The sequence below is a fragment of the Ictalurus punctatus genome, chromosome 17 (genome assembly GCF_001660625.3).
Source record: "Ictalurus punctatus breed USDA103 chromosome 17, Coco_2.0, whole genome shotgun sequence".
Classification (NCBI taxonomy): Eukaryota; Metazoa; Chordata; class Actinopteri; order Siluriformes; family Ictaluridae; genus Ictalurus; species Ictalurus punctatus.
Window position 1 is genome coordinate 5698312 of NC_030432.2, and position 21300 is coordinate 5719611.

Here is a 21300-nt window from a genome sequence, read left to right on the forward strand (position 1 = left end):
TTCCCAGTAAGAAGCAACCACATAAAATAAAAACAGGAAATGAAATATGCACTATAGAGAAGAAACAAATTCGGTGAATTATACAACATCAACAGCACAAAAATATTCAAACAAAATGAGCAAAGTTGTAAATTAAGTCAAGTAATCTGCTGCCAGCTCTAAACAATGCCCCTGTAGTGAGCGCATCTCTTGAGCTCATCCCTGGCAACCTGCTTCATCTTACCCATTCTGATGGCACTCCCCAGGGTACCGCAGTGTCCCGTCCTCCTCACTACCGCTCCAATTTCCCTCCGTGTGCTCCTCTGTCCCCCGCTCTGGATCTGTACCTTCCATTGGATAGAAAAGAAGCAGGCACCAGGCAGCTCAGCCCGACCGCCTCCTGTATCTGCTCCTCTCCCAAAGGACCATGGAGCAAGTGTTAAATCCCAGGGTGATATTTCAGCAGGTAGTCACTCGTTCGTGTCCACGGTGCGTGAAATGAAAATACACTAGCTGAAAGTTCATTAGAGGAGCTCGATGATTAGAGTAGCAGATCATCCTCTGTGGTTCGGAGTGCATGTGAAGCAATGCCTCAAGACGGGCTGCTCCACAGTGATCTGTGAGCGAAGGCGCTCCCTTTAAGCACTTACGCAGCACACAGTCACTATAACCATTACAGACAGCTGCACTTACCAGAGAGCTACCAAGGGAATCAGCATCAACTGTAATCACCAGTGAGGCTCAGGACACGTTGTCACCCGTATGTGATGATTTTCTGACTGTTTGGCACATTAAACTGAGCCTTCTGGAGATGACAGACAACATACAGAATCTTTAAACAGATTACACCGATTCTAGTGTTATTCGCTGAAAACACTGCTACAGAAGATTAAATAGGAATGTGTTTAGTGATTTTTTTTTGTATTTACTCTAGATTGCAGGAATTTATAAGAGGCTGAATCATGAGCAGTTTGATTTGTGAGCTGTATTTACTGGAGTGGTGAAATCAATGCAGTGATGTTGCATGTGTGTTTTCTTAATCAGTGCTTCATTTATTTATTTACTTATTTATTTGTTTATTATTTTCCTTAGACCAGGGATAAACATAAACTTCAGTTGCATCCATCCACCAGAAAAGTCTTATCCAGGTCAATGAAATAATGGATGCTGTTGTTGTTATTATTATTGTTGTTGTTGTTATTGTTGTTGTTTGGAAACATTTCTATAGTTCTTTTTTTTTTTTTTTTGCATTGTTTCTCTTTGGAATGAAGAGAATCAAATGGTTTTTGCAGAACATGCAGTATGATCTGAATAGATCAGAAGTGAATAAGTGAAAGTGTGTTAAGGTTCCGATCTCAATCACACAACAGGTGCAAAAGCAATGAACTAATTTGCCAGAGAGGCGTCACTGAACACCGTGCATGAAATGTAGCCATTAAAAATAAAAAAATAAAAAATAAAAACTTTTATTGCCCATATTTTAATGTGAAACTTGTTTTTTCTTTTTCTTTTAACGCACGCTCACCTTTAAAAGTAATATCCAGTGTTTGGACGTCACGCGCCAATTCAAATCCGCTCCCACATCCGATCCAAATGAGCAAGGGAAAGAAATAAATGTCAGTTCTACCTGAAATCTTTCCACTCGTCTGTGGGTTTAATGGCTAATCCGCTGCTGTGGACGGCATGTGTCCAAACCGCGTCCTAGTTCCAGTCAGAGGAAAATCGACCATCAGATTCCCGTCAATACCCGCGGCTCTCCATCATCTCCACATCCGGCACGGAAACGCAGCTCGAGCGCGAGCGCGGATTCTTTCCCCTCCTCAAGTGACAGTTTGCGTCTGTGTGCATCCAAAGGTGTGTGAGCAAAGTACAGCGCACAGCAAAGGTGATCACTAACAGTCAGTGAAGGGAAAACTGGCACACAGCCGATCAATAAACATCGCTGACAGCTCAGGAGTTCAGCTCTAATTGTTTCTCTATTGATGCGCGAGCTGTTCTGCTGCTTTCCCACGATTACCTTCACAGCTAACATTAACCCGTGCGTGGCTCGGATACTCGCCTGCTATATATGATGTGCTTGATCACTACGCCACCACAGGCTCTTACACAGTCCAATAATAGTTTATCTGTATACAGCAGGCATACGAGAGGACCAACTGAATCCTATTCATATCAAATGAGTTGGCTACTGGACCATGAGTGTTAAAATAGGAGACTGTGTCTCTATAAGTACGCCTACTGTACAAACAGGACATACTACTGCACTGGATAAGCTAGTATCTAACATCCTGTGGTGGTGTACTATTTAAACTTTCTATTTACTGTTAAAAATAAAGGTCCTTCAGTGGTTCCTTTCAGCACCATAGGTTCCGCAAAGAACCTTCTTCTTGTCGAAAATAATTTTTCATTGTATACGGTTCTTGAGTTGAGATATATGGTTCTTTGCAGATCAAAGAAGTTCTTTATGGTTCATTATAGGTTCTTCAAGGTATCATTTCGTAACAGGATGACGTGAACCCTATAAAGTTCTTTGTGGGACTAGAAAAGGTTCTCCTGGCATCATTCTTAAGAACCTTATTTTGGTTCGTTAGAGCACTAACTAAGATTGGTTTTTTTTAGAGAACTTGTGATAACATGGTTCTTTGTTGCATTGCTGTGAAGAACCATTTCTGGGTTCTTTAAAGCGCCAGTAAATAGGTGGTTCTTCTAAAGAACTCGAGAGTGAAATGTTGTTTGTGTAACTTAAAAAGATTCTCGTATGGCATCAGGCTGAAAAAATGTTTTTGATTTATTTTTAAGGGTGTAATATCGTAGCTACACAGGTTAATGCTTCCAAATAATGTGTTGAAATAATACACTACCACAAGCTAATACTACACATATATACTACACAAGCTAATACTACACAAATAGTTTGTTCAAATCTGACCATCACAGCTTTATGCTTGTTGAACATCCGATTCCAGATATAGTCTCCGTTTTGCTGCTATAATAACCTCTACTCTTCTAGGTTTTGGGCGTGGTTGTGGGGATTTGCCCATTCTGCCACAAAAGTGTTAGTGAGGTCAGGTGCTGGTGTTGGGTGATGAATTCTGGCATGTAGTCAGAATGTTGTGAGTTCAAACCCCAGCAGCACCAAGCTGTCCCTGATTGGCAATTGAGCAATGCCCTGAATGAATACAGGTTCATCTCAAAAATTTGAATATCGTGGAAAAGTTACATTTTTCCCCATAATTTATTTAAAAATGTGGAACTTTCATATATTCTAGATTCATTACACATAAAATGAAATATTTCTGTTTGAGGGTTTTCTTGCATGTACTCCCCTTTTAAAATCCCCCCACAATATTTCAATGGGATTTAAATCCGGGCTTTGACTAGGCCATTCCATAACCCTCCATTTCTTCTTTTTGATCCGTTCCTTGGTGGATTTGCTCGTGTGCTTAGGATCATTATCCTGTTGAAATGTCCACTTTCAGGTCAACTTCAACTTTCAGACCGATGGACTCACATTATCTTCAAGCACTCCTTGATATGATGCAGAATTCATAGTTGAATCAATGAATGCAAGCTGTCCGGTCCCTGAGGCAGCGGAACAACCCTAAACTATAACATTTCCACCACCGTGCTTCACAGTTGGTATGAAGTGCTTCTCCTGAAAACCACCAAACATGTCTGCTGTTACTGTGGCCAAACAACTCTCTTCAATTCATCTGTCCAGAGCACAATCTTCCAAAAGGCCTGGTCTTTGCCTATCTGCTCATTGACAAACGGTATTCTTGCAAAGGCTGTTTCCTGGCACGCCTCCCACACATGTCAAATTTGTGCAATCTCTTTCTGATTGTATAAATCACGCACTTTGACACCAACAGTTTTGGGGTTCTTGGAGACTTCTTTTTGCATCAGACGGTCTGCACTTGGACTGAATTTGCTGGAACAGCCAGGCCTGGATAAATTGGCAGTCGTTTGAAATCTGCGACATTTATAGATTATTTCCCTTACAGTGGAATGATATATTTCAAATAATTTGGAGATCTTTTTAAATCCTTGCCAGATTCATAGACATCCACAACATTTTTTTAAAGGCCATACAGAACTCTATACATATATGTATGTATGTGTGTATATATAGCCCTTTTTATAGGGCTTTGTGCAGGCCACTTGAGTTCTTCCACACCAACCTTGGTAAACCATTTATTCACAGATCTTGCTTTGTGCACATGGTTCATGCTGGAACAGGTTTGGGCCCCTTAGTTCCAGTGAAGAGAAATATTAATGCTATACATCCTATACAATTGTGTGCTTCCAACTTACAGTTTGAGGAAGGCCCACATACGAGTATGATTGTCAGCTGTCTACAAGCCCTTATAGTGTAAATAATACAATCTTATGTTGTATATATAGCAAACATATGTCAATTAAGTTGTAAAATACTGTCCCCCTAGTGTAGGTCTACTAAATAATAGGCTAATAGATATTAAATTGTATGCCACCACATGTGGTAAAAACATTCAGGTAGGTCGACTGGCTACTCTAAATTGCCCATGAGTATGAATCAGTGTGTGAGTGAATCAGTGTGTATGTGTGTGTGAGTTTGTGATGTCCTGTGATGGACCAGCGTCCTGTCTAAGGTGTGTTCCTGCCTTGTGGAATTGTTTGTTTATCTTTAAACTGACTGTTAGAAAAGGATTTAGCACTTTTTTTGTCTCAAAAAGCTGATCAAAGCAAAGTTTGCATTCATAACAAGTGAACATGCAGAATTAGTATATCTAATTACATTTATTTGGGACATTTTGTTTTTTCAAAAATGTTAATCCGTGATAATCATGATCAGTTACACCGTAAGTACACATAAGCAGCTTGTACAATTGTCAAGTTTCATTCTGCCATAAACCCACTTAATTCCAACTTAATTCCAGGAAGGCAAACTGCACAGTTCTAGTATTGCACAAATGGTCAGCATGTATTCATTAATCAGCGCTCAATAAGAAGTACAGTGGCCTCATGCATCACCCTCCAAAGAACAATTTCTCTTCTTAGTGCTTATTCATCCTGAGAAACCCTGTTCGTACTGTATGACAAAGGAGTACAAATCACCAGTCTCTTTTCTACATTGCTCAGATGGATTACTCAATTATTTAGCCTAAATAGATCATCAAAATAAAATCTGTTGGACTACCTGACATTACAAATGCATTATGTAAAAGATTATATGGAGAGGCTTACACCGATTAGTGCAAGCAAATCAAAAACACGTAAAGATTATAAGCATTTCAGCCAGTTGCACAGAAACACGCACAGAATAATTCGCTCAATCACTAATACACACAGAAGCACACAGAACAGCAGTGTGATGATACGATGTGATAATGAGAATCCCCCTCACTTCTCAGCCACAATGTCTTCTAAATGCTTCCACCAGCTGACTCACGTGCTCACTCACTCACTGACACATGTACCCAAATTTTTCGTCAAATATCCTCAATCACAGAGATAAACAGAATTAGCTGACTTTGAAATTAAGCCCTAAAATCTTCTGACAACTGCTCACTAATGATGACAAGGACACCAAATAGCACAAAACGAGAGCCCAGATTAATTAACACAGTGCTTCAGGGCAAATCCTTTCTAGTTATTACTTGCTGTTGTATTGAATTCATCTAATCCTGATGACTCTTTAATGTAGACTTGGTGTTAGACGTCATTGTTTTATATATGTATATATGTTGTATGTTGTATGTAGACAAATGAAAAATCAACATAACATGTCTTGGCAAGGTATTGGGCCAGACTCAATGTACATTGGTATAGATTCCACAAGTCTCTGGAAATGATATTCCTTCAGTTGGTGTTTGAATGATGATGGTGGAGAGCGCAGTCTAACACATCATTCCGAAATCTCTTGTAGGTCCTCAGTGGGGTTCGGTTCAATTCAATTCAATTTTATTTCTATGGCGCTTTTAAGAATGGACGTTGGCACAAATCAGCTTTACGGAAATTCGGATATCATTTTTAAAATTAAAACGTATACATTTGTTACTAATGAGCAAGCCAGTGATGGCAAGGAAAACCCCTCTGAGACGACATGAGGATGAAGCCTTGAGAGGAACCAGACACACAAGGGAACCCAACTTCATCTGGGTGACACCGGATTGTGCTAACAGGAATTTGAGTATGAGCATCAGAGTCATTTCTGAATTTTATTACAGTTTTAATTTTAAGTCTATAATATCAAACTGTCCAGTGATGGAGAATCCAATGAGTGCAAACTGTTCTTAGCGATTGCAGTCCCAATGCTATACAAGGACTAACATCAACCATGCTTATGGTTTCTATTTTGGCACCATCCACAGTAATTCCATGGTGATCCTTAGGCGATCCACTGGGGACCATTCTTAGCAACAGCGAGTGATTTTCAGGTGACAAAAGCTCCAAGCATAAGTAGACCATCACAAGGGTTGAGATCTGGTGACCATGAAGATCAGAACATAATGATGGACATAATTTTCATCTTCATCAAACTATTCCGTCATCCCTTCTGCCCTTGGACGCGGGTGGGGTCATCTTGGAAGAGACCACTCCTGTCAGGATAGAAATCTTTCATCATAGGATAAAGGTGATCCATTTGCAGTGATGCTTCACTCTAAGAGGACAACTGGGCACGAACCATGCCAGAAAAATCCCTTCCACATCATAAAAGAGCCACCGATTTTTCACCAATTTATTTATATTCCTGTGCTGTCTTGTGAAAATAAATTCCTGTGAACACAGTGAATTTGGTCAATCTGAGACCTCGTGTTTGCACTCTGTTCTGATTCTATTCGTATATAGTTCATGACCGTTAGAGTGCTATGAATAAATAAATTACTGAAAAAGGAGGATTCATTCATTCTTATTAGTGAAGTAGGGCAAACCAGTGCACCCAAGCACATTAGATGTGGACCAGAAATATTGCTGTTATAATAATGTGCCATTTCTTTTGTACACTACTTAACAAACCATGCTAGGAAATGAAAAAAAAAAAAAAAACACCCATAAAACCCAAAAACAATCATCAAAGTCCAAAACAACCACACCAGTCAACACAGCTCACCAAGCAGCACGGTATGTCACATTAAGAGAACCTGGTGAAACATGCAACAGACACATGGGAAAACGAGGGCATTATGATACATGATGATGCGGAATGATGAAGAGCAGCAGTGGAGAGGCATTACATATTTTATGGTATCTGCCAGACGGAAGATAAGCAACACAGATGATTGGCAGGTGTAGTGTCATCCATTAAACGCTGCCAATGCCCAGGCTCTTGATTTATCCAGTTACAACACTCTCTGAGAATTACAACCTGTGCCAACAACATAGTGCATTCTTTAAAAGCAGAGCTGCCCCATGCCTAATTTGGGTTCTGATGGCTGGGGGAGAACCAAAATAGTCCTATTGACCTTCTGGGATAGTAGAGTGATGAGACAGGCAAAAACTATGTAAAACAAAAAGTTGTTCTTATTCATCTTGTTCTTATTAGTTAAAAAAAAATTCTAAGTCCACTAGCAAGCACTGTTTTTATTTTATTTATTTTATTTTACATTACCATTGGAATGAAATATGTTGCCTTATAATTTTACAATATTATGCAAAGAGTAAACAGGATATGCAGACATACAGCATTTTAGTTCATGTAATTTCTCACAGCTAGAACTTCCAATCAGTTTTAATGAATGCATTTTTGAATAAAGTTTCAACTGAGAAACATTTTATATTACTCTTTGATATATAATTAAAAAAAAAAAAAAACTTTCTCATCTCTTTTCTAAAAAAACAAAACAAAAACCCTTTGTATTTGTTTTTACACCATCTACCATTTGTACCTCCGTTTTTAAAGGATTGAAATATTAAGACCATTCATCTTAATCTGATCTTTGAGGTTTCACTGCAAATGAAAACTGTATAGTGGGGGATTCAGTGTAGTACATGCTTATGAAATGAAAAGATGTCAAACCAGGTTGACAAGCAATTGTTAGGATCGTGTGCATGTGCCAGGTACGGCTTATTTTCTCAGAGCAGCATTTTTCTGACTAAGTTAAGGATCTGAGTGGAGGCAAGATACATGTAAACACAATATATACAGTAGATTGAGCATCCATGTCCAGTCTCTAAAGAGTTAGAAGAATCCGACTGACGAAAAAACCACAGTGGCGAGTGAAGACTGTGAGTTGATTTTTTTTCTCTTTTTTTGTGCAGGGGACCATTTTTTATTTAGATTTTTCTTTGTTTATCGTAGACATAGTATCTCAGTATTTGACATGGAACAATAATGTATGTAATAGTTACAAGCTGATAATGAGAGACTGCCTGCTGGGTTGGAAGGGGCTGCTGGTCCTGGCATTAGTATTACTGTTGCACCGTATGAGGGTTTTGCCTGAACTTAATGAGTATGTTCCAAAACAGTAAAAGTGTCCACAGTTTTCTGGTAAATGTACTGTTTGCCTGTTGAGTGGGTAGAGGAGGCTTGTAGATCAGGAAGTTAGATACATGTCTCACACATAACAAACTATATTTTTGTATATTTATTTGGAAGGGAGGCAAAAACTGAATATAACTGGTCCTGATAATATTTTCACTTTTTTTTTTTTTTTTTAAATCTACACTTGAAACAGCTTTTCAAAAACAGTGAAAGAAGTATTCCCATAAGTTTATATCCCTAATAGAAATAATAAAGAATAGGAATCCTTGAGTTGTTCTTAATTCTTATTGATATTCGAGATCAGTTTACAGGGCATGTAAGGGATGCTTCAGAGGGCACTGAAGTGTTTTGTGGAATTAAACCTGATATGCGTTCTTTAGAAGCCCTGCTGAGTGGATGAAGGGAAACATGTTGGCACTCCAAGCACACAAGGCTGTACATGTGACACTCAGGCTGACGGATTAGGCAGTGTAGATCAAACCACACCAAACATCAAACTACACTCACCGTCCACTTTAATGGGAACACCTGCACACCTGCTAAATTATACAGTTATCCAATCAGCCAATCATGTGGCAGCATTTGGCACAATGCATAAAATCATGCAGATACAGGTCAAGAGTGTCAGTTAATGTTCATATCAAACATCAGAATGGGAAAAAGTTTGATCTCTGTGACTTCAACCATGGCATGGTTGTTGGTGAAAGATAGTTTGAGTATTTCAGAATTTCACACACTAGAGTCTCTAGAGTTTACACAGAATGATGCGAAAAACAAAAAACATCCTGTTTGTGATGGGACTGCAAGCCAAAACACCTTGTTGATGAGAGAGATCAGAGTAGAATGACAAGAAAGACTGGTCTGAGCTGACAGGACATCTACAGTAACTCAAATAAGCAAGTGTGGTGAGCAGAACACACAACACATCAACTTGAAGTGGATGAACTACAACAGTTGAAGACCACATCGGGTTCCACTCCGGTCAGCCAAGAACAAGAATCTGAGGCTATCATGGGCACAGACTCACCCAAACTATACAGTTGAACACTGGAAAAAGACCTGGTGATTTTTTTCCCTAATCTTCAACTGTCCAGTTTTGATGAGACTGTGCCCATGATAGCGTCAGATTCCTGTCCTTTGCTGACAGGAGTGGAACCCGATGTGGTGGTTTTCTGTTGTAGCCCATCCACATAAAGGATCACACCCAGATAGCATGTAGTAATCGGCCCGAGCTCAGCAGCCCTGCGGCACCTGCAGCTCAGACTCGGCATGGGCATGTATTATCCGGGCCATGTGTGGCCCACAGCTCGCTCTGGCACCTGTGTTTTTGTTACGGTGGTAAAGCACGGGGACGATTCTTGTTCACCTTAACTATCCCGGATCCAGCTATAGAGTCTGGGCCACTTTTGGCAATGACTCGGCTTGGTTCAATCAGATGGTTACACATTAATGTAGCAATAATTATATGTAAATAACAATTAATATAAAATTCCCTGACAGTATCATGTGTTAACTGCACATTTAATATCGTGAATTTGCCAAAAAAAATTAAGTATCTGCGGTAAAACATACATTTAAAAATAATAATAGTACAGTATAAGACAGAACATGCACTATTTATAACAGTTGCAAATATATTTAGATATAATGCAGCAGGTCATTCTTTTAAATGCTTTTATTTATTTTAAACGTGCTTCGTTGCACTTTCAGGTGATTTCACCTTCACTCGCACATCAGTGGGAGGGGTCTTGTACCTTTGGTAATGTGGTAGTGGTAGGGGACTTGTACCTGTGGTAATGTGGTAGTGGTAGAGGTCTTGTACCTGTGGTAGTGGTAGAGGTCTTGTACCTGTGGTAGTGGTAGAGGTCTTGTACCTGTGGTAGTGGGAGGGGTCGTGTACCTGTGGTAGTGGGGTAGTGGTAGGGGTCTTGTACCTGTGGTAGTGGGAGGGGTCTTGTACCTGCGGTAGTGGGGTAGTGGTAGGGGTCTTGTACCTGTGGTAGTGGGGTAGTGGTAGGGGTCTTGTACCTGTGGTAGTGGGGTAGTGGTAGGGGTCTTGTACCTGTGGTAGTGGGGTAGTGGTAGGGGTCTTGTACCTGTGGTAGTGGGAGGGGTCTTGTACCTGTGGTAGTGGGGTAGTGGTAGGGGTCTTGTACCTGTGGTAGTGGGAGGGGTCTTGTACCTGTGGTAGTGGGGTAGTGGTAGGGGTCTTGTACCTGTGGTAGTGGGAGGGGTCCACCATGTTTGTGCGGTTTGGATGCAAACAAAACAATGGATTTTTACCAAGAGATATGGGATCATTTAGATAAAACAATTCAGGTAAGCATCGAGTCGCATTTACGTTTCGAGTATTTTACTTTGCAGATGCTCATAAAGGAACTCGTTAAAAGTGAGTGTTCTTGAGTGTCCACGCTGCACTAAACTTTGACGAGCAACGAGGGTTGTCTGTATTTGTATGTTTACTTTCCTCACTCTTATTTTTATGAATGCAACTGTATTAAGCAAACATTGTTTTGATTGCATATTTCTTCAAGGACTATAAATGCTTTAGTGAAATTTACGAGGATTCGATTGTACTATTAAGTAATATACTATAACTCAACACATTTTTTTCCAATGGTGGCTTTTAAGCTAGGAAGATGAATACCATATCTGTGTATACTGTACAAACATTGGTAACGTTTATTATTACACAAATATTTAACAGAAAGACTAATGTAAGTTTTAAGTTTACATTTAACTGAGCTTGAAATGGTACATACACGACAAATTTCAAATCTTGCATAACAATGATGTATTTCCGTAGCCGGTGGCTACTGATTGGATGACGGTCTTACTGAATGGACAATAAAGGTGCGTGTTCACGCCAGGATCGAGTTTCGGGTTCAACATTTCCGTTTTAAAGTTTAGTTAGATAAAGGTATTTAGGTTAACTTATTTCAATCTTTTTAAAAACAAACATGACTGAAACTAATTAAATGGAACTGATAAAAAGGTTTCTATGAAGACAGATTGACAAACGTTTTGGTTTGTCAGCTTACAGCAAAAAAAATCTTGTTTAGCATGCAGCTTCATGTTAATAAATAAATAGACTATATATTGTAACTATCAACTAACTATCATGTTAGTTGATGTTCATAATGTATTAACTGATGTTAACATTCGGCTTTTAAAGTAAAAATAGTTGGCAACACATTGCAATAAGGTTTTATTAGTTAACATGAAATAACAATGAGCTATACCTTTTCAAACATTGTAGCTGTTAACATTAGACCGAGCATTATGAATTAATATGAATGAACAATTGTAGTTTTATTAAGTAACATTAACCAGGATGAATAAGCTCGGTAAAAATATATTGCTCTTTGTTAGTTCATGTTAGTTAATGCATTAACTAATGTTAACGAATGGGACTTTATAGTTTTGCCAAATAAGTTATTACATGTGGCCAAATGCTTGATTTAATCTAACAGAACAGATCCAGATTTCATGGTTATGTATAAAATGGTGAAAATGTGTGTATAAAATAGATAAATCCCAAGAGAGGGCAATTTGCAGTACATCAGCCTTTCTATATGTTTACATAGAGATTAACATAATGATTAACATAATGATTAACATAATGGGGCTGATTTGCAGTACATCAGTCTTTGCCAATGTGTGCAGATTAATGGCAATGGCAGACTGTTGTTTATGATTCAAAGTGTGAATGTACAGTATGCCATTTTAGGGATGTGATCACTAGACTTAGGCCATTGCAGAGAATGAAAGAGAATGAACTGCTGATAACCTTTCAAAATACTTGAGCTTTTCACTCCTTTAATTACTAATCGCGTCAAACCTGCTGAAACAGTTTACTGTTAATGTCTTTATTCTGGCTTTTAACAAACCCACTCATGTGTCCTCTCTGTAGCACTTTACACTGACAAATTTGTTGACATTATTTAATGCATAGACGTTAGTTAATGCATCAACAAACAATGAGCAACATATTTTATAGCATTTATTCATGTTGAACAAATTTTTAACTAATATTAAGCATATTTTTTCAAGTGCTTTAGCTAATGTTAACCGATACAACATTGATAAATGCTGTCGGAGTATTGTTCATCGTTAGTTCATGTGTAAAGTGTAACTGAATCACCAAAATGTCTGTAGTCCAAAGGAGTTCATGAAAAATGTCATTTTCAGGTACGTGCTCAAACTGAAAGGTTGATATATTTATATCTAATGGGATTGTCAGTGTATTTGTTGAAAATGTATTATATCGATTCTAACAGATATTGAAGCAGTCAGGCTCAGCACAGTTGAGGCCATTATATGTAAATCATGGCTGAAACGATGAGATTTACACAGTGAATTTTAAACTCCGTGCAGACCGATGATGATGATGATGACGATGATGACGATGATGATGATGATGATGATGATGATGATGATCGTCCAGCATACACAAAAAGAAAAAAAACAGGTTTGTTTGGATTGTAAGTATTTCCTTTTATCAGAGTAAACTCAAAAATGAAATGTCTGTCAGCACCAACAACCTGAGGGTGAGTAGATAATGACAGAGCTTTCATTTTTGGGTGAACTATAAGAACTATATATATTTCATTTGCTATTGCATTACAGCCTACAAATATTTCTATGGCATTGTTTTAAAGTTTTGGGGTTTTTTTGTTTTTGTTTTTGTTAAAGAAAAATAATTTATCCTATCAGGGGAAATAAAAGACGCAATACGAGTGAGAGTGATGGGGATGATCTTTTTGTTAAGAAGAGACTGGGGGGAAAAGGCAGAACTGAGGATCTTTCAGAGGTTGCAGCTGCACCCCAAATACCATCAACACCACCAATATCTATGGCTGAAGCCCCTAGAACTCCATCCAGACGGACAGATAGTGTTGAGAGTCCCAGCACCTCTCGGAACATTTACAGTCCGTTAACAACTGCAGCTGAAGATGTAAACAGAACCTGTTGTAATCAGTAATGTTTGTAAGTGTGTATAAAAAAATAAAATAAAAAAAATAAATAAATAAAAACTCCTCATTTAACTAGTAAAGGGGAACTACAAAATTTTAACAACATCTAAAATAAAAACCGTGTCAAGTTTAGTTTTTATTAATTTATATTTTATTATACTTTTTTTGATGGGTGGGTACAGGCTATTTAATTGTCATGTTTCTCTAACCAGACACTACATGGCAATAAGCTACATGTTGATGTGATGCTTATTTATTATTTCTGTATTTTACAGCCCTGCTGACTGCAGTTTTAAGAGCACAAGAGGTCATAAAGCAACAGCTGGTCATGATTCTAAAAAAACTCAGCAAAAGCCAGGCACTGCTTAGTCTCAAAATGAAGATGACCTACCAGACATCAGTACATCTGATCTCCCTTTGTCAAATTTGTCTGATCTGGAAAGGATTGAAAGCCAACTGAAGGAGCAGCCAGAACAAATGAAGAAGTTGCTAAGTTAAATGCAGTATCATGTACCCTTTGCACCACCCTTTTTCTTTTAATGTCATGAATTTCTTATTTTTTATGAAGCCATATCTTCAGTTGAGCTCTTCTTACTGTTCAGTCAAGCAGTAGTAGTCAACTTGGAAAATTTGCTACAATATGGGATCCCCTTTGAAGACAATGGCCTGGTTGTTTACCTATCATGTTCCTCCATCCCAGTATGAGCTGGTTCAGGCAAGCTGCCATGCTTGGGTCCTTGAGCAAGACCCTTAGCGTTCAACTGTTCAGTTGTATCCTGCCTCAACTGCAAATTGCTTTGGATTGCTTCCGGATGCCCTACCTCTGGATGGAGCTCTCATCAACTGGAGGCTACAGCCTGGAGATTGCTGAGGATGATACCGCTTGAAGTACCATGAAATAGTTTTGGACCTCAATTCCACATGGACATTCTCACTGTGGTGCTGGGACTACGGTTGCTACTATGTCCTTGGGACGACAATTACCACATACCGTTTTGCACTCAGGTCTCCTTTAGTGAACAGTGGACTAGTTCAACAAACAGACTTCATATAGAAACCAAAATGAACTTCCCTTCACTTTCACACTATCCGTTGTTACCCAGATGAGGACGGGTTCCCTTCTGAGTCCGGTTCCTCTCAAGGTTTCTTCCTCATATCATCTTAGGGAGTTTTTCCTCACCACCGTCTCCACCGGCTTTCTCATTAGGGATAAATTCACACACTTAAAATCTGTATCCTGTGTTTATATGTTTCTGTCCATTGTTAAAAGCGCTATAGAAATAAAATTTTATTGAATTGAATTGAATAAAAGCATTAGCCAAATGAGCAAATATAATGTATAAATGCAGTAGGGCACACATTAGAGAGTTGCTGGATATTGAGTGGTTATGTTGTAATCTTTATTCATTGCCAAGTGAGATAGTCCAGAACAAGTATGGGACAATTAACCTGTGTGTGGATTACAGACAGTTCAATTCAAAGACCAGAAATTATGCTTATCCTCTACAGATATTGATGAATCTCTTGATGTTAACATTTTTAACATCGGATTAGCTAGCAAGTACAACTAGGTTCCTGTGACAGAAAAAGATAACACAAAAACAGATTTTGTACAACATTTCTTTTCTTTGAATTCAACCATATGACCTTTAGCCTTTCTAATGGCCTAATAGCATGCATTTTTGTGGATGAGCATCTTCAGTCATTACTGTTTTATTTGGATGACATTGTGATTTTCTCCTCATCATTTGCAGAACATCTCCAAGGCCAAAAAGTCCTTGGCAATATAATCTCTGCACAAGGTGCATCAACTGACCCTGAGAAGATACAGGTGGTGGAGATCAAAGAGATCTTTCCTGGGGTTTGTTGAAGGCTTTGCTAAGCCCACAGCTCTGATACGTAAGCTTGTGGCAGCTACACAGAAAAGAAAAAAGAGGTCAAATGAAGACACTTGTCAAAAAATTGTGGGATAACACCTGTGAGCATGAATTTTCAACTAGGAAGCAGATGCCGGTAAGTATACCTCTTCTTATCTATGCAGACTTTTTTGCATTTTCTAATGCTATACATTCTGGACTTGTGGCAATACTTTCTCAAGAGCGGGGATGTAGAAGATGGCCTACACTAGTCATGGGCTACATCATTCAGAGCACTATAGAGCCATGATGTTGGAAATAGTGGGCAGTCACAGAGAAGTTCTTGCTCAGTCACAACATCCCCTTTAGCTATCTTCTGGGCTCTAGAACAGAAAAAGCACCTTTTCTATTTTTGACATGGCAAAACGGTACCTTCAGAAAGCAGCAGCTCAAGCCAAGCAAGAAAAAGGATGACAGGTACTATTTCTTTGAATGAACAGATGTCTATTGATGAAACCATTGTTATGGCCTGATTTTGAAGGCCACTTATAAACGGATGAATTTGGTGTATGGGGAGAGCCTGGAAGTGATAACTGAGTAAACAGCAAGCAAGGGTTGTGAAAATATACTGTATATTATGTTTTTTGTTCAAGTTATTTACCACATTATATTGATGACAAAGATGGAGCTTTCATTCCCTTCACCATTTCTGCAACTGCCTGGTAAGCTTCCTATTCCCTTAGACCATAGATTATATCATTTGAAAATAACATCACAACCCTTTTAAGCACTGTTGAATGCACTATCCTCATTCACTGCTTGGGCACTGAAGGGCAGAGGATTTTACAAACTCTTAGCAAGGCTAAAACATAGACACTTTACTGCCTCCCAAAATGTCATACCTGGGCGGATTTTGTTCTGGGAGTGCATACAAAAAAAAACCCCAAAACTATATGTCTGTGCTACAGTATGTGGCTGACCCATGGGGTTTGGCTAGTCATTGGAAGTTTGGTTCAATGGAGGATGAAATGATCAGAGCCCAGCTAGCCAAACATACCAATAACCCTAAAGTTAAGGAGAATTTGATCGTTCTTTCGAATGACCCGATATCATACTATCAGATTACCATCTCAGATAGCTACTCCGCCACCCACCTGCCTATGCTTCCCACTGAACAAATTGAACCCCCCTTAATCCCCACTGCCCTGCACCTTTCCCCAATGACTCAGATATAAATTATCCCAGCTGTCTCCAGTCATCCTTACATGAAAGCAGTGGAAACTGCAGCATCATGTCACATGCCAGCAGAGCTCAGAACTGCTGTGCCCGGGGATAAAATTGTTGCCAGTGCAGGAAACAGAACCACTTTGTCAGTGAGTTTGAGTTTGTCACTGACTGCTGACCAACCCCTCAGATCTCATGTACACTTCATCACAAAAGCTCACAATGATACACTCAGTGAGTGTCATTTACATGTATGGCATTTGGCAGATGCCCTTATCCATAGCAACTTACAGTACAGAAGTGCTTTGTAGTCTCTATCATGGTCTGCACTTATATAGAGCTTTTATCCAAAGTGCTTTACACTGTGTCTCATTCAGCCATTCACACCCACACCAATGGTAGCAGAGGTGCCATGCGAGGCACTAACTAACTTGCCATCGGGAGCAAGTTGGGGTTCAGCGTCTTGCCCAAGGACACTTCGGCATGTGGAGTCACGTGGGAATCGAACCGCCAAACCTACAATTAGTGGACAACCCGCTCTACCACCTGATCCACAGCCGATCAAAAACACATCCTTATGATACTTGACTAGTTCTGGGACTAACAGTACTATCAGTCTAAAAACCCTGTTGGGAAGGTTAGTACAGTATGAAAAAACACAAGGATGTTTTGTTTTTAAAACATGCATCTTGGAATTGGAGGAAGTGTTCATTTCACTGCTACTAGACACAGGGACAGCTGTGCCCCTACTACATAGCAATGATTCAGTAGTTCTTTCCACATCGGTCACTTACTAAAACCTCAGCCATCCTGTGCAGCTATGGCAATGCTAAGACCGGCCTAGTGGATGCAGTCATCCTCACGGTGCATTGTCATATGGAGATACTTCCCCTCACATTTCAACTGAAAAGACATTACGAGCCTGACCTTATTCTCCCCATGTCAGGTTTTGGCTGCTGGATGGTGGAGAGTCAGCCATTCTTCATGTCAGCTGTTCATGGCAACAACAGTGGCCCTCTCCCTTTTCTGGGCCGGGCTGCCGCACAGCATTCAATTACCAACCCTTGTTGGCCTCCAGTGTGCACCCAATAATTCAGCAACTACACCATATTCCCCTCGCACTGCATGACCATGTGTGTACAAAGCTTCAGGAGCTGTTGGAATCTGGCATCACTGAGCTATGGATCTCGAACTTGGTGGTTGCAAAAAAGAAGTCAGGTGGCTTGTATGTCTGTGTAGACCTTCAGGCTGTGAATAAAGCGATAATTCCAGACATGTTTCCACTGCCAACAGCAGAGGAACAGACCACTCAGTTTCATGGCTCTACCATATTTTCCCATAACCCATACGTCCAGTTCCAACTTACATCATTCCTGGGTATGAAGGCATATTACCTGTGTTTCCTTCTCCAGTACTGTATCAAAAATATCCCCTTAAATGAGCTTCCTAAGAAAGACCCATAGTGAGTATGGATACCTGCAGGTTCCACAGCTAATCTAACTCATTCAGAATGAAGACCACCAGGCCCTCAGAGCCCTGCTTGCAACATCTGGCTCAGGCCACAGGCCCCTTAGCATTCACCACTGGGTTGAAAGGCTCCAGCAAGTTTTCTCCACGATGGTACAATTTTGTAGTGCACCTGATTTCCTGTACCACCCCTCACCAAGCCCCAGATACACCAGAATCAGAGTTCATCCAATGCAGGTTGGCCTCATAAAGTGTCAGAGGAGCTAGTACCCTTTTAACAAGTTAGAGAGGAGCGGTCATGCTGGAACAATAAGTTTGTGGGCATTGCACTGGGCAAGCTTGAGGGCATTACACGTTGATCCCAGCAATCTACACGCTTATGATCTTGCTATGACTCACAAGGACCATTTGGGCAGCATGAAGGTTAATAATGGTAATAATGAGTCTTTATTAGTCATATATACATTACAGCACAGTGAAATTCTTTGTTCTTCACATTTACCAGCATGTTAGGAGATTGGGGTCAGAGCATAGGGTCAGCCATGATGCAGCACCTCTGGAGCAGAGAGGGTTAAGGGCCTTGCTCAAGGGCTCAACAGTGGCAGTTTGGCAGTGCTGGGGCTTGAACCCCTAACCTTCCAATCAATAACCCAGAGCATTAACAGTCAAGACACATTTGTGTGAGTTGGCAGCATTTCTGAGATCTTATGTATTGATCAGGCATCAACAAAGACATTAAGGTTTAAGACTGCTCAGTCTGTCTAGTGGGAAGTGGGATGTTCAGGTTTTGGAGGACTTTTATTATAACATGTAAAATAGGAATTTACTTTGAAGAGTTGGGTATATGTGGGTGATCCCAAAAATGCTAGTTGTGTAAATGGCAAGCAAGTGTTGTGAAACGTACAGTATGTTTCAGCTCCTGTGTGAGTTATTTCCCACATAATAACCATGTTCTGGGGCATAATAAAATGCAGGATGTATGGGAACGCAACAAGTATCAGGTCATCTGGTGAATGTACTGGGCTTTTCTTTTTAAGCTTGTAGATGCTGAAACACTCCATGATAAACAAGAGACAGCACAATCTATTATGACTGCCACCCTTGAGCTGCTTCCCAAAAGTATTGCAAGAACAAAGATTATTGTTACATCACTTTGAGTACACTCATATTAAGTTAGGATTATCTTAAGTGTATTATGCTTCTGGGGAAACTGCATCCATATCGTTATTATGTTAAGCAGTTGTTAATTTTAGGCTTGTTTGTTTTTGGCAGGTGACAGCTTTCCGTTTTGCACCGTCTCCGTTGAAATCTGTGGAACAAAGCCTAGCCATTGGTCTCTTTCTCATGCACAAGTGTAACTACCCCATGTGTTCACACAGCTGAACTGTGAGGTGACAGATGAGACAGATCTGTGATCTTGGCCTGTATGCTAAACCTTACAGTGGCATAACATACAATTCTGCTTAGCACAGACCAGATGGAGAGGAACAGTGTGAATACTCTGATGGCAGCATCACCACCTGAACATGCCAGAAATGCATCCTCATAGATACACACACACATACAAAACCTGGTATAGTACACATGGTTCTCTCCACAGGAAGTCTATACTCACAGCGACTGATCCTCCTTCATGGATTGAGTGGTTACTGACTGAAGAAATTTAAATTGTGATCCTGACTACTCCTGCTTTCTGGACCTGTCTGATCCCTCCTGATGCCCCACTTCTGCTTGGAGTTATCGTCACCTGAAAATCACTTTCTGTTGCTTAGGATGGCCCCACATAATAATAGCCTAAAGGTCGTCATGAGATTACTGTGGATGGTGCCACCACATAGAATCCATAAAGATGGCTGTGGATGTTTTTCCTGGAATAGCTTTAGCGCAGCTAAGAACAGTTAACAACTTCAGCTTGATACAATAGACTTCAAGTTCAAGCTGTACTGAATTCAGAAATGACTATGATGCTCATACTCAACTTCCTGTTAACACAATTAGCACTTTTAACTATACACAGTACCCCCCACTAATGTTTGGTATAATATTTGACACCCTTGGTAAATATGAGTGAAGAAGGCTGTGAAACATTGTCTTTATTGTTTAACCTTTTGGTATTTTGTTTAAAAAAAAATTCTCTGCTCTCATGGATACCAAACAATTGCAAACACAATAATTGTTGCACACCTATATTTAACAAATATATCATTCTTGATAAACCTGTGTTTTGTATGCAATTGTTTGATATCCATGAGAGCAGAGTATTTTGTGATTATTTTTTTTAAACAAAAGAGCAAAAGGTTAAACAATAGAGACAAATTAAAATGACTACTTGTATTGTTATACTTGTATTGTTCTCTGCTTGATATATCGCTTTGCTTGTATTTTTCTCATTTGTAAGTCGCTTTGGATAAAAGCGTCTGCTAAGTGAATAAATATAAATGTAAATGTAAATTACAGCCTTATTTGCTCATATTTACTATGAACTCATATTTATTGGGCAACTGTGGGTCAGGTGGTAAAGTGGGTTGTCCACTAATTGTAGGGTTGGTGGTTCGATTCCCGGCCCACGTTGACTCCACGTGCCTTGGAGCAAGACACCGCAAGACACTGAACCCCAAGTTGCTCCCGATGGCAAGTTAGCGCCTTGCATGGCAGCTCTGCTACCATTGGTGTGTGAGTGTGTGTGTGAATGGGTGAATGAGAACCAGTGCAAAGCGCTTTGGAACCGATAAGGCTAAAAAAGCGCTATAAAAGTGCAGAACGTTTACCAAGGGTGCCAATGTTAGTGGAGGGCACTGTAGTATACAGTTAGAGAATATAATTTTTTGCGTTTGTCATTTGTTTTTCCTCGCCCCCATTGACTCTGGCTTGATCATTAGGAATAAATTTCAAATTTATATCCAGGCTTCTGTAAAGTTGATTTGTGATGTCCATTGTTAAAAGTGCTATACAATTAAAACTGAACTGAATACGATAGAATTGAATTAGGCATTTTCTTTTCTTTTCCGACATCAACCAGAAAATTTCTGGTCTACTATTTTCTTACTTCAGTGAACATCTGAAACCAGCTAGAAAACAATAAGCCCATAATTCCTTACTATTTTGGTTTGCAGTAAAAATAAATAAATAAAAGAAGCTCGTTTGAAAGTAACCTGCCATCCATCCATCCATCCATCAATCTCTTTGAGTGGAGAGGCCTGGATTGGGATTTCTCAGATGTTCAGGGGTCATGGAGTATATGTGCATCAGAAGTGGAGTGCAGACAGAAACTTCTGAGAATGGAAGCTCTTCCTTTTCCAATACAGACTGAAATCTCAAGAAGACACAACTCTTT

The 21300-nt window shown here is 39.6% G+C and overlaps 1 protein-coding gene across 2 annotated transcripts in view; it reads right to left on the minus strand.

Moving 5' to 3' along the window:
- caln1 (calneuron 1) overlaps positions 1-2047 on the minus strand; it is a 58169-nt gene extending 56122 nt beyond the window's left edge. Inside the window, exon 1 of one of the 2 annotated variants that reach the window (XM_017490246.3) lies at positions 1505-2047. Coding sequence is in view for 1 of the 2 variants with exons in the window: in XM_017490245.3 (XP_017345734.1) it covers positions 224-333 (110 nt within the window). In the remaining variant the exon portion in view is untranslated. The other variant, XM_017490245.3, reaches the window with a different exon arrangement.
- Between the last annotated feature and the right edge of the window lie 19253 nt (positions 2048-21300).